Genomic DNA, 14,649 nt, shown 5'->3' on the forward strand with positions numbered 1-14,649 from the left:
TAAGTACAAATACATATTTAAATTCCACGACATTATGCAAGTCTGTATATGGATCAAGTGGTCCTAAAACAAAATCTTACCACTCTGATTCTTTTATTTTTATTTTCTACATTTTGTTTGATTAAAGTAATAAATTTAAAATGTCTACCAAATGTAAAAGATGGGTAAAAGTGACTAAATGAGCTATTAATCGAATAAGGGAAAAAGTACAAGTTCATGTTAGTGTGCGCCTTTAATCCCAGCACAAAAAGACAAGCAGATCCCTGAGTTAAGTCCAGCATTGTGTACATAGTGAATTTCAGACCAATCAGGGTTACAGAGTAAGACCCCTCCTCGTTCAAAACAAAAAAAGTACAAGGGTATTTTGATATACTGTTAGGAGGAATGTGAACTAATATTGAACAAAGCTTGTTGAAAACTGCAAAAACCACAAAAAGCACCGTGTGTATCTACAGCAATGCTCTAAAAAGTAGACACAAAAAAATAAATAAAAAGTAGACACAAAAAAATAAATAAATAAAAAGTAGACACAAAAGCAAAACCTTAAAAAAAGTGTGCTAAGGGAACTGGAGAGATGGCTCAACAGTTAAGAGAACTGGCTACTCTGTATACAGAGTACTCATATATATAAAAATACATAAATCTCTAAAAAGCCAGCAAACCTAACATTACACTTCAAATCTTTATTTATGAAGATACTGAAAACACCATTATTCTTTATGTCTCACTTCTCTAAGAAGGAAGACTGTATCATTAGTTGCTAAGGTGCCAGCTGTCATGACAGGCTTCATCCACCACTTACTGTTGTTTCTTTTATGATGATACGTTTGCCAGAAAGAATCTAACGTCCAAGCATTATCTATCAACAGTCTTTGAAAACATAATCTGAAAGAAAAACTGTTTCCCAAAAAAGTAAAATACATTTAAAACTGATTCAATGGGCTGGAGAGATGGCTCAGCAGTTAAGAGCACTGACTGCTCTTACAGAGGTCCTGAGTTCAATTTCCAGCAACTACATGGTGGCTCACAACCATCTGTAATGGGGCCTGGTGTCCTCTTCTGGTGTGTCTGAAGAGAGCAATGGCGGTGTACTCATATGTATAAGATAAATAAATCTTAAAAAAAAATTAAAAAACCTCTGACTCATGATTATAAATATAAATTTTAACCTTTTCTACATACAAAAAAAGAAAAATAGCAACACTATCATTCCCTTCTTCAAGCCAAAACACATATTAATGAAATAGCAATTGTTATTTGTGGGGGAAAAAATTGTGGTTTTGCAAACCAAAATGCCACACACTGTTGAGGAGCTAGCTCCCCATGAATGGCTAGAGTCTCCTCCACTGCCTCTATACTGTACAGTCTGCTGTGAAGAAGGCATAATCCTAATACATCTTCTTGCACATGGCCTAACTGTCCAACCACTCAAACACATTAAACATTATTATTGGGGGCTGGAGAGATGGCTCAGTGGTTAAGAGAACCAACGGCTCTTCTGAAGGTCGTGAGTTCAAATTCCAGCAACCACATGGTGGCTCACAACCATCCGTAAAAAGATCTGATGCCCTCTTCTGGGGTATCTGAAAACAGCTACAGTGTACCATATAATAAATAAAGACATCTTTAGAAAACAAAAACAAAAACAAAAACAAAAACAAAACATTATTATTTAGGAAATTAATTTTGGGCAGTTTGTAAGGTATTTCCATTAATAAACCTTACACTTTATTTTACTGAGTTTCTGTGTAGCCTTTGCTGACAGGGAGCTCACTATACAGACAGACTAGACCTCCAACATATAAAGATCCACTTGTGTTAGCCTCCAAGGAGTGAGATTAAAGACATGTGTCACCATACCTGGCTTATTTCTAAGACAGGGTCTTACTATACAGACATGACTGACCTACGCTCACTAAGTAAATCAGGCAGGTATCACACTGCAATGGCTCTCGTACCAACATTCTACAAGCTGAGGTTACAGGCATGCACCACTGGTCTACACCAATCTTATATATTCATTAAAGCCAACTATTAACAGGAAATGTTCCATAAGTGTCACCCTCATTTATAATGTGGTTTCTTCTCTAACCATTATACTAACTAAAGGCTGTTCCCCTCATCATAAAACTGTATTTCAAAGAGGTGATGAAAAGGACACATTCTCATTTTCTGGAGAATAATATGAGTTCTGAATCTGAGTTCCAATTTATGGTACTAGGATGACATCAAGAGACTCACTTGTATGATGTGTACATCAGACACTCTACAGGTTAGGGAAACTTATGAGAAATGGCTATAGAAAGCCTGGGCTCTTGGGTAGCAACCCAATGTGCAGAGCCAGTGAAGGGTTCAGCAGTGAGCAGGCTACACCCAGCCTGAGGTCCTGAGTTAGGATCCTGGTGCCCTCACAGAAGGGGAGAACCAACGGCTTCAAGGTGTCTTCTGCCTGACTGCCACAAGCACGCTGCACCATGGAGACTCTCCCACGCTAAGGGTTTTTTATTTTATTTTAAATTAAAAACACAAGCTGGGCGGTGGTGGCGCATGCCTTTAATCCCAGCACTTGGGAGGCAGAGGCAGGCGGATTTCTGAGTTTGAGGCCAGCCTGGTCTACAGAGTGAGTTTCAGGACAGCCAGGGCTACACAGAGAAACCCTGTCTCGAAAAAACAAAAAAAAAAAAAAAACAAAAAACAACAAAAATTAAAAACACAAATATACAATATACATAATCACTAAGACTTCATAAGTCACAACTAAGTAACATGGATAAATCACTTGTACTAAAAGGAAATATGTGGTGCCATGTGTCTGCAATTCCTGTGCTCAGGAGAGAAAGGATTTAAAGTTCAAAGCCAATCTAGATGACAAAGATGACATCTTGACTTTACAGTAGTTCTTTCCCTTCCACTGAATCTATATCTAGCATTAAGGAGATTTATTAGCATTCTATTGTATGTAAAGCCATCAAAGTAGGTGATCTTTTTCTTGCTCTTTTATTTTTATATTGCAATGCTGAGGACTAAACTCAGGGCATGCTAGGTAAACACTTGACTACTACATCCCTAACCCTTGACTTTCCCAGATAGGCTTCACAGATAGCACCGGCTGCTCTGCTATTGGGAATCTCCGTGTCAGCTTCCTAAACATTACAATTACAGGCTAGTGGGTCTATACCAGCCAGTTTTGTTTTGTTTTAAAGATTGATTTATTTTATATGTGTGAGTACACTGTAGCTGTCTTCAGACACACCAGAAGAGGCATCAGAACCTATTACAGATGGTTGTGAGCCACCATGTGGTTGCTGGGAATTGAACTCAGAACCTCTGGAAGAATTCTTAACAGCTGAGTCATCTCTCCAGCTCTTTGTTTTGTTTTGAGGCAGGATCTCACCACATAACCCAGGCTAGCTGTAACTTTTGAAATCCTCCTGCTCCTACCTTTCCAGAGCTGGAATTACAGGTAAATGCCCCAACACTCAGCCTATCTCTTGTGAAAATGAAATCAGCAATGATCATTTACTAAATTTGTCTGTTAAAAATACATTGTTTGTTAGAGTAACTGTATTTCTTTTGTGTGCATGAATGTTTTGTGTGAATGCACTCATACGTACTGCTTTGCATCCCTATTGAACCCACTAGAACTGGACTTTCTTGTGGTTATAAGACACCATGTGGTGTGTGTGTGTGTAGGGGTGGTTCTGATGCTAAGGTCCTGTTCCCCAATTGGTTCTTGATCTAGCAGTAAAGAAGCCATGGCTGCCAGGCAGTTGTGTCACACACCTGTCACACTCCCAGCACTTGGAAGGCAGAGGCAGGTGGATTTCTGAGTTCCAGGCCAGCCTGGTCTACAGAGTGAGTTCCAGGACAGTCAGGGCTACACAGAGAAACCCTGTCTCAAGAGGAAAAGAAAAAAGAAAAAAAAAAAAGCCATGGGCCAATTGCTGGGCAGAAGGAATAGGTGAATTTCCAGGTCCCTGCAGGAAGAGACAGATGCAAGGAAAGAGTTCTCCATGCTTTTGAGGGAGAAAAGGTAGCCAGCCATTCGAGATCTTGAACAGAGCGGTTGGTGGCTCGTGGCTGCTCCTACAGGTGGGAGGTAGGGAATGTTTAGCTGGGACTAGATGTAACTGAACAACTAAAGTTGAGGGCAGGTGGAAAGATGCAGAGCTTCTCCAGGCAGGAGATAAGTAGCGCCCAGCAATTGTGCCAAAAAGGCAAGTTGAAATTAAACAACTGTGTGTGTCTGTGTTTTTTATCCCTGGATTCAAGAGAAGCTGGGTGGGGGCTGGTAGAGCAGCCCGTTCCTGGAGCTTAGGTGCATGAGTCAGTGTGGATGCTGGAAACTGAACCTGGGTCCTCTGCAAGAACAGCCAGTACTCTTACCTGTTAAAGCATCTCTTCTCCCCTAATGTTATAATTTGTTTTTCAAGAATAGTTTATTTGAGGAAAAAGAAAAAGGTTAACTAGGAACACCAAATTGAAGATATTAAGTATCATGTAGTGAATCTGTCAGAAATCAGTATTATGGGGGAAAAAATGTGAGCACAAAATAAATTATCTGATTGGCTATGGTTACAAAATTTCCAGTATTTTTATGAAATGGGACCTCATAACGTTGCTCAGGTTGACCTTAAACCTTTACACTTTCAGTCTCCACTTCCTGTATAACTAGGATAACATGTGTGGCCACTGTGCACTGCAGGTTCTGTCTTGATTAGTGGTCCCATAGCAGCATGTGCAACTGAACGCAGGGGCAGCTCCAGGGGGTCAGAGTACAGTATTTTGTTTCACACACACCTTGTCCAGAAATGACACAAGTTCAGTCTGGCTTAAGTTGCAGGGCTAAGACCATTTGTGAAGGGGCTGGAGAGATGGCTCGGTGGTTAGAACACTGGCTGTTCTTCCAGAGCTCAGGTCCAGTTCCTAGCACTCACATGGTAGCTCACAACTCCTGTTGCAAGGGATCTCACACCTTCATACAGACATATGTACTGAAAACTCCAATACACATAAAATAAAAACAAGTAAGTTAAAATAAACATTTTTTTAAAAAGGCTATTTGTGAAGCCTCATTTTTCATTTTCATTTTGTATTCTCCTCTTTCAAAAGTTTACTCTATATACAGAACTTTTTTTTTTTTTTTGGTTTTTCGAGACAGGGTTTCTCTGTGTAGCCCTGGCTGTCCTGGAACTCACTCTGTAGTCCGGGCTGGCCTCAAACTAAGAAATCCGCCTGCGGGGGCTGGTAAGATGGCTCAACGGTTAAGCGTGTCAACTGCTCTTCCAAAGGTCCTGAGTTCAAATCCCAGCAACCACATGGTGGCTCACAACCATCCGTAATGAAATCTGATGCTCTCTTCTGGAGTGTCTGAAGACAGCTACAGTGTACTTATAATAAATAAATAAATATTTAAAAGAAATCCGCCTGCCTCTGCCTCCCAAGTCAAGTGCTGGGATTAAAGGCGTGCGCCACCACCGCCCGGCAGAACATTATTTTTTATTATGACCATTGATGAAGCAGTGATTAGAGGCAGATACATATCATTATTCAATATATGTACTCTGAGGTTCAGAGTCACACAGCAGCAACTATACACGGAGTGTGAGCTCTTCTACTTATATAAACCTGATGGTAGTAATTAAAATGAGTGAAGTTTATAAAAACTATGTCCTTTTGGTTCCTTATCACTTAGCACTAAATATAAAAATAAATAAGATTTTTTGTTCAAAAGTATAGTAAGAAGCCCTATAAAGCTCCTACTGATAACAAAACCTTACATGTTTATGGAAGCGTTTGTTACAATACCTGGCAGCTGTGATCAGTGTCCAGTCCATCCCAGAGACTCATAAACTGAGCTTTCATCATCGCTGTAGCTTCGTGGTCAGAACTGGAACGATTTCGTAGGAAAGAGTCTAAAAGAAAAGGGTCCTTAACCTTAGTAACGAATGATGGATAATTTATTCATTGTATAATTTAAGACTATTAAAAAGGCTGTGAAGTTCGTAAAACAACAAAGAGAGTTGGGGATTATTTATGCAGTTTCAGGTATTATCCTGATGAGGACAATCCTGGTCAGTTATTGAGCAAGTTAGAATACAATGTGCATGAGTTCAAGTTCAAGGTCAGCCTGGTCTACAGAGAGAGAGAGAGAGAGAACGAACCAGGGACAGGGCTACATAGAGAAAACTTGTCTCATAAATAAGTAAGTAAATAAATAAATAAGAAGGTACTGTTAAGAAAATGAAAAGAAAAACTATACTAGAAAACGTATTTGCAAAACATGTACCTAACTGGACTTCAATTCTAAACAAATGTGCACTTGAACCCAAAACTAAGCTAACTTAACTTTAAAAGGGGGGAAGGTCTGAATACTTGACCGAGAAGTCCTGTAGATGGTAATTAAGCAGAGTGTGGGTGTATGTGTGTGTACATACCCAAGATTTTGGTTTCATTTTAAGATAGAGTCTCTCTCCTTCTGTAGCCCAGGACAGCCTTGAATTCACACAAACTGAGTCTCGGCTTCTTAAGTACTGGGATTACTGTGGTGAGCCACCATGCCTGGGGAACTTAGGCTTTTTAAAATAAGCAGGTATGTAAATTGTTTCAATAGAAGAAAAAGAATAAATAGCTTCAAATGTGTAGAAGGGAAAGAAAAATTCTACAGGGCAAGAGGTTATCTACCAGACTGGCCAGCAAAAAGGACAAAATTATGTAACAGAATGAATGTGACTATATTAACTTTCACAGTAAATGAAAATTAGGTACTTTCCAGTTAAAGGGAGTTATGCTTTTTAAAAAATCCAGCTACACCTTTTGTGTTCAAGACATACACCAAAAATTCAAAATTAGTTGTAAGAGTAAACTGACGAGAATACACACACATCAAAACCACACTGTCTTACTCAGGGTTTCTATTCCTGCAGTCGTGAGGCACCTGACACTGAGAGTCAAACTTAGGTCCTCTGGAGGACTAGCAAGTGTTCTTAACCAGCAGGTCATCTCTACAGCTCCATAATAATATATTTTAACAAGAACAAAAATATTGATAAGCCACAAAAATTTGGAGTCCACTAAAACTCAGGGCATAAAAGGTAAAATGGGCCGGGCGTGGTGGCGCACGCCTTTAATCCCAGCACTCAGGAGGCAGAGGCAGGCGGATTTCTGAGTTCGAGGCCAGCCTGGTCTACAAAGTGAGTTCCAGGACAGCCAGGGCTACACAGAGAAGCCATGTCTCGAAAAACCAATAATAAAAAAAAAAAAGGTAAAATGGGTGCCTGGTGATCTACAGAGTGAGTTTTAAAATAGCCAGTACTACACAGACAAACCCTGCCCCTGAAACAATCAATCAAACAAACAAACAAAGGTAGGAGTTTTTTTTTCTTCTTCTTCTTCTTCTAAGTTGACGATCCAAATGGGAAAAATAAAATAAAATTTCTAACTCATATTATATGCAAAACAAAACAAGGAAGACAATCTCTCGATCCTTCGATCAGCCTCCCCAGTTCTGGGATTGCGGGCATTCACCCTGCCCTCCTCAGTTTAGTGCAATACTTTCAAGAACAAGTAATCCCAATATTAAAAAAAAGCTTTATATAAAGCTTCTAAGTATTTATCATAGACAATCATGTGCATAAGAAAATATTCACACATGTAAGTCTACAACATATATATTATTTGAAATTGAGAAGCTGGGCAGTGGTGGCGCACGCCTTTAATTCCAGTACTCGGGAGGCAGAGGCAGGCGGATTTTTGAGTTCGAGGACAGCCTGGTCTACAAAGTGAGTTGCAGGACAGCCAGGGCTATACAGAGAAACCCTGTCTCGAAAAAAATAAACAAAAAACAAACAAACAAACAAAATTAACAAACAAAAAAAAAATTGAGAAGAGATATCCATCACTCAAATAAGGGAGTAAACAAACTATGGCCCCTTTTATATCATGGAAATTACACATGGCATATTAGACTATACCTTTTGAAGCTAGCATGGCTCGGAGGTAAAGGCTATAACTGCACAAACCTGGTAGCATGAGTTTGATCCTCTGGTCCTGTGTAAATGGGAAGAACCAACTCTACCAAGCTGTCCTCTGACTTCCACATGGCACAGTCACTCACACAAATTCTTTAAAAAGAACAAATCTTGGGGTTGGAGAGATGGCTCAGCAGTTAAGAGCACTGGCTGATCTTCCTTCCAGAGGTTTTCCAGAGGTTTCAATTCCCAGCAACCACATGGTGGCTCACAACAATCTGTAATGGGATCTGATGCCCTCTTCCAATACAAATGAAGACAGCGTACTCATATACATAAAATACATGAATAAATAAATCTTAAAAAAAAAAAAAGAACAGATCTTTTGGTTTTCCATAGACCTAGATAAATACTAAAATTAAATCTGTTTCTCTACATAGCACCTTTAAATGGCTTTTTAAAATGCTCACATAGGAAATAGCATACCTATTTCATCAATAAATATGATAGAAGGCTGTAGCTTTATGGCAAGGGAGAAAACAGCAGCAGCCAGTTTTTGAGATTCTCCATACCACTTATCAGTCAGTGTCGAAGGCTGGAGGTTAATGAACCGACAGCCTGCTTCTTTGGCTGTTGCTTTGGCAATTAATGTTTTCCCACAGCCTGGAGGTCCATACAGAAGAACACCTGGAAATCAAAGTTATTTTATTATTATCTTAAAGAAAATAAGGATTTCTTTAGTTTACATGCAACACCTGGAAATCAAAGTTATTTTATTATTATCTTAAAGAAAATAAGGATTTCTTTAGTTTACATGCTAATCAACATAGAACTAATAAAACTTTCTCAATATTCAATTCCTCTATTAATGTAACAGTAGAAATGCCTTCCACCTTGGCGAGCTGAACTCTGCAGCACCTGACAGATGATAACCTCTAGGTAAAAGGCAATTTCTAAACAGACTGTGGCAAACACATTTGCTATTGCTCAGGTTTCTGTCTCAGCAAAAAGGACATGTCTTTTCCCAGATACACATCTTCTCTAAAAAGGAAAGGAGCTTTCAGTCAGTACCATTTCACTTTCCAAAGGATAAAATGATGTTATCCCCTTTACTCTTGATCAACAGCAATCTACCTCTGAATTCAAAATAAAAAGGCTAATATTCTACCATATCAAGAGATGTTAACAGTTTAAGGTCTTTGGCAATCATTACAGTTTCTCAGTTAAATGGAGTAGAATGTCTGAGTCATCCCTAAAATCATGGTCATGGTCACAAATTCTCCATAGCCAGGTTTGGAATTTTAATCTAGTCTTACACACTTAAGTTAAAGCCCAGTTTTTCTCATACAACAATACTTTAGAAGTGACAACATAATAGATGGTACATGATGAAATAAACTGAAAGCTTTTTGGAACTATCCAATATTGTCTCAAAACGTAAAAAAATTTAACTTCAAAACAAAGTGGGTGGTGGTGGCTCATTTAACCCCAGTGATCAGGAGGCAGACGCAGGCAGACTTCAGAGTTCAAGGCCAGGCTGGTCTACAGAGCTAGTTCCATGACAATACATCTTGTTTGCAAAAAATAAAAAATAAAATCAAAGCAAGAGAAAAACATCTGTGATACATTTTCCCTTAAAAAATACCTTAAGTATTTTTAAATGAAAAATTTAAAGCTATTTCCACAATGTTAACATAATTTTGTTATCAAACTTTTTCTTAAAGCATCCACATATTTTCACACTGGTATTAATTTTTTAAGACTAAAGTAATATCCATCAATCCAAGTTTAATAATTTTAAACTAAGCTTTCTAAAAACCTGACTTTAAAATGTAAATCTGTAAGCTTTGTTGTTACCAGTAACTGTTAATATTTTCTTTTTTTTCTTCTGCTTTTTTCTTTTTGGTTTTTCAAGACAGGGTTTCTCTGTGTAGTCCTGGCTGTCCTGGAACTCACTCTGTAGACCAGGCTGGCCTCGAACTCAGAAATCCTCCTGCCTCTGCCTCCTGAGTGCTGGGATTAAAGGCGTGTGACACCACTCTCCAACTGAATTGTTAATATTTTCAAGCAACCTTTTCTTTTATTAAAGGGTGGCCCATGCTCTGTAGCTTAAGCTGGACTCACATTCTCTCTCCTCCTGCCTCAGCCTCTACAGTGCTGAGACCGTAGGCACCTGTAACCATGCCTGCCTCTTCTCTGCAATTTTTTAAAAGATTTATTTATTTATTATATGTAAGTACACTGTAGCTGTCTTAGGACACTTCAGAAGAGGACATCAGATCTCGTTACGGATGGTTGTGAGCCACCATGTGGTTGCTGGGATTTGAACTCGGTGAACTCGGGACCTTCGGAAGAGCAGTCAGCATTCTTAACCACCGAGCCATCTCGCCAGCCCCTTCTCTGCAATTTTTAACTAAGTCATTTAGGTGTTTAAAATGTCTATTGACTTGTTTTGTAGGATAGTCATGTAAAAACAATAAAGAACAGTAATATAATGTCATTTCATTTAAAGCTAAAAATACATTTAGAATCACATTTTAATGTGGAATGCACATCTAACTAGTAGCAACCTTTTACCTATCAGTCTCAGAGTTTTTAAAACACAGTGCAGATACAGACAAAAGGCTCGGGATTTTATACTTGCAGATACACCATCACGTCACACATACACATAGTACTTAAAAGAATCTGATTGGCTTCAAAGAATTCATTTATCACTTTCAATATCTTACCCCTGTGGTGTAGCTGTGTTAATTTTTAGCAGATTAAGATTTTCCAGGCTGGAGAGATGGCTCAGTGGTTAAGAGCGCCAACTGTTCTTCCGAAGGTCCCGAGTTCAAATCCCAGCAACCACATGGTGGCTCACAACCATCCATAATGAGATCTGATGCCCTCTTCTGGAGTGTCTGAAGACAGTTACAGTGTACTTACATATAATAAATAAATAAATAAATAAATCTTTTTTTAAAAAAAAGATTTTCCAGCTGGGCATGGTGGCACCTGCCTTTAATCCCAGCACTTGACTTGGGAGACAGAGGCAGGCAGATTTCTGAGTTTGAGGCCAGCCTGGTCTACAGAGTGAGTCCAGGATAGCCAGAGCTACACAGAGAAACCCTGTCTCGAAAAACAAAAAGGGAAAAAAAAAAGTCATTAACATCAAAAATTAAACTGCTAAGAGGAAAAATAAAATCACTAGAGTTGTGAACCAACAAAATTCTGGCTTTGTTTGAAAATAAAACCAAAAGAAAATTGTGATTTTTTTTTCTAAAGAAAAGTGTCTTTAGACCTAATTTTCCAAATTTCAACTTACTTCTTAGTCGACAAGCATTTCAAATAAAAGAATTATTGTACAGTGGAATTCACCAAAATTTCTTAAGTGGAAGAATGAGTAAATATTTAAAACTTCTTTATGTCTCAGGAAAAAAAAATGTTCTTCATGAAACAATTCAATGAACCTTGGCATTCTAAGAATCTGATTTCAAGGAAAAGAGTTCCTATAGGCAAAAGAAACTTAATGTTTTTTTTTACCCTCTTAATGCGTAGGCAAATACATACACTAAACATACCTTTTGGAGGCTGCAGTAGTCTGGAATTCTCAAACAAATGCTTCTTTTTGATAGGTAAGATGACTGTGTCTTTCAGATCTGTAATGACGTCATCTAAACCTGCTATATCACTCCAAGTAACCTGGCAAAAGTTAAAGTCAACATGAATGTCACAACTTATACATATAGACACCCAATGGCAAGTCATTTTATAAGCTAATAATTACATGTAAATAAAAGGTTAAAGCTGTAGATAATAAGTAAAAACTTTTCATGGGAGTAACTAAATTAATAAACTCTATGGCTCTGAAAAAAGTAATTTAACAATTTCTTACTACTGAACAAAGCACCAAGGCTCAGTAGGAGAGCTTGCCTAGCATATGAGACTCTTACTGGATTCAATTCCAGCAACAGAAGAACAAGAAGCACACCACACACACAAACATCTGTAAATGAACAAGATAAACTCATTCCCTCAGGAGAAAGAAATACTGAGAACAAAGGAAAACTGAGAACAAAATAATTTAGCACTGACTACTAGGGAAGAATTTACCAGGAATGTAATTATATTCACTGTGAAACACAACAGGCATTAGTTTTAGAAACAAGATATATACCCATGAAATTGCACTTGCAATTTTTATTCATGAAAAGTACAACTAATGAGCTGGGGGAGATGGTAAGAAGGAAACACTTGTCGTGTAAGCATGAAAACAGGAGTTCAGATCCCTGGAATCCACATGAAGGCAGATTAGCATAGTAACCACCTGTAATCCCAGTATTTGGGAGGTGAAGCACTCTTAGAAACGTGAGCCTGGCTTTCTCTAGGCTCTGTTCCATTTATCTTTCTATTGCTGCTGTCTTGTATATACTTAGTGCAATGAGTCACATCTGTGCCTGCAGCTGTGCTGAGTACCTCCTGACTCCTAGAGACCCACTGACATTAGTCATGGTTCTCCAGATCTTTTGTCACAGACTGCCAGACAGGCCCCATCCCAAAACAAGGTAAAAGTTAAAGAAGGTAAGATTAAAGATACGCACATGCATATTAAGAGGGTCTACTAGATGAGCAGCAATACTCATTTCATATTCTGAAAGCTTCACATTTTTCACACCAATTTGCTTCATCAGTTTTTCCGCCTAGAGAGAAAAAAAGACAAGCAATCTTTGTTCTGATGTTTAAACACTGACATTTCAAAACAAAGAAGTCTAAACAGCAATGAACAGCAAGATGTAAGACTCTTCCAAGGATACTCTAGGCTCCTTGTGAATTGTTGTTTCCAAAAAAATAAAACCTTGAGGATCCACTCTACTGAAAGCAGTAATAGTTGACCAGCTGTTGATAAAGGAAGGTTGGGTGGGCGTGAGGGTACAGAAGACTCTCAGCACTTGGAGGCTCAAGATGAGTTCGAGGTGACATGTAATCCCACAGTGGAGACAGAAGCTGAGTTTGACGTAATCATGTAATCCCATGATGGAGGCAGAACTGGGTGAGAGGTGGGCATGCACTCCCATGGTAGAAGCAAAAGCAGAAGGGTTAAGGTCCTCCTCTGCTACTGAGCAAGTTCAAGGTCATCTTGGGCTACATGAGACCAGTCTCAAAACGAGAGGGGTGGAGTGAAGGAGAGAGAAAGAAAGAGAGAGAATAGGACACATGACACATGATTGAAAAGATGCTGTCTTGTGGCTCCCAAAAGACCTTGTAGTGTCTTTTCTTTCTTAGTAGGATTATTATAGGTTAAGATGTCAAGATAAAAGCCCACTGAATTAAGAATCAAAAACACTGGACAATGGAGTTTGTTTCCTTAATAAAGAATCTAAAAGTTTTCAGATAAAATTGAAACATATCCTGATTTTGCAAACAAGCCAAAACACAATAAATGAATGAACTCAGATTTCAGGAAGTAGGTATGATTTTTTCATATAATGATGAACAGGCCAAAGTTTAGCATGATTAAGTAATTTATCATGGGCTGGTAAGACACTTCAGCAAGCAAGTGTTCTTGCCACCAGGCCTGGCAACCTGAGCTCACACGGAACTCACATGGCGTGATTCCACCAAGTTGTCCTCTGACCTCCAAATGTGTACCATGGAAGTGGTGAGTAGGCATATACACACACACCATACATACACACACAATACACACACACACACACACACACACTAAATATAAAAATATTAGTAATAATAATTTGCTCTAGGTGAAAAGTTAGCCAATAGAAGGGACAGGAGCTCAATTGAAGCCACCCACTCTGCAGTTTATACTCTGATCACAACGCACATTTGTCTTTGCTTCTCCACGTAACATGGAGTTTCTGATCACTGGTCGTCAACTCTATATCACTCTATACCTACAGACTAAAATTTCAATTAAGGGAACATTTTAGAACTGAGGTGCTCTGTTAAACCATGTTTAAAAAAGTCTTCCAAGCCAGGTGTGGTGGCGCACTCAGGAGGCAGAGGCAGGCGGATTTCTGAGTTCGAGGCCAGCCTGGTCTACAAAGTGAGTTCCAGGACAGCCAGGGCTATACAGAGAAACCCTGTCTCGAAAAAACAAACAAACAAACAAACAAACAAATATATTTGGTTTATATATATAATATACACACATATATAAATATATAATATATTTTAAATATATAATGTAAAATATAAAATATAATATATATATAAAATATATAAAAAATACACACACACATGAGAGCTAGTGAAATGGATGTGTGCGTCTGTGTGTGCCTGTGTATAATATATATATATGAGAGAGCGCCAGTGAGATGGCTCAGGAGGTAAGTGAGCATTCTATGAAGCCTGAAGCCTGGAGATCTGAGCTTGACCACCACGACCCACATGATAGAGGGAGAGAACTACCACAGGCTCTTCCCTGATCTCTACCACATCTCTAGGGCAAGGGCGTGTGTGTGTGTGTGTGTGTGTGTGTGTGTGTGTGTGTGTCCCTTCACACAAATAATACATTTTTAACTTTATAGAAACAGAAAACACACAATCATTTACCATGTCTCTCTCCTGCAATAACAGTTTCATTTATAGCTTCAGGTTATGTTGAAACAGTAACAGAAAAGATAAAAGGACTAGTTAAAGAGATGGCTCAGTCATTAAGGGCAGTGACTGCTCT

At 38.7% G+C, this 14,649-nt stretch overlaps 1 protein-coding gene across 2 annotated transcripts in view; it reads right to left on the reverse strand.

Moving 5' to 3' along the window:
* The window catches only part of Atad1 (ATPase family, AAA domain containing 1), a 67,230-nt gene that overhangs the window by 17,426 nt on the left and 35,155 nt on the right, over positions 1–14,649 (reverse strand). For both annotated transcript variants that reach the window (XM_006527313.3, NM_026487.3), the window contains exons 3-6: positions 12,557–12,655; positions 11,537–11,657; positions 8,457–8,657; positions 5,809–5,915 (exon numbers count right to left, since the gene is read on the reverse strand). In XM_006527313.3, coding sequence (XP_006527376.1) covers positions 5,809–5,915; positions 8,457–8,657; positions 11,537–11,657; positions 12,557–12,655 — 528 coding nt within the window. The remainder of the gene's footprint in view (positions 1–5,808; positions 5,916–8,456; positions 8,658–11,536; positions 11,658–12,556; positions 12,656–14,649) is intronic.

This window comes from Mus musculus, chromosome 19 (genome assembly GCF_000001635.26).
Source record: "Mus musculus strain C57BL/6J chromosome 19, GRCm38.p6 C57BL/6J".
Classification (NCBI taxonomy): Eukaryota; Metazoa; Chordata; class Mammalia; order Rodentia; family Muridae; genus Mus; species Mus musculus.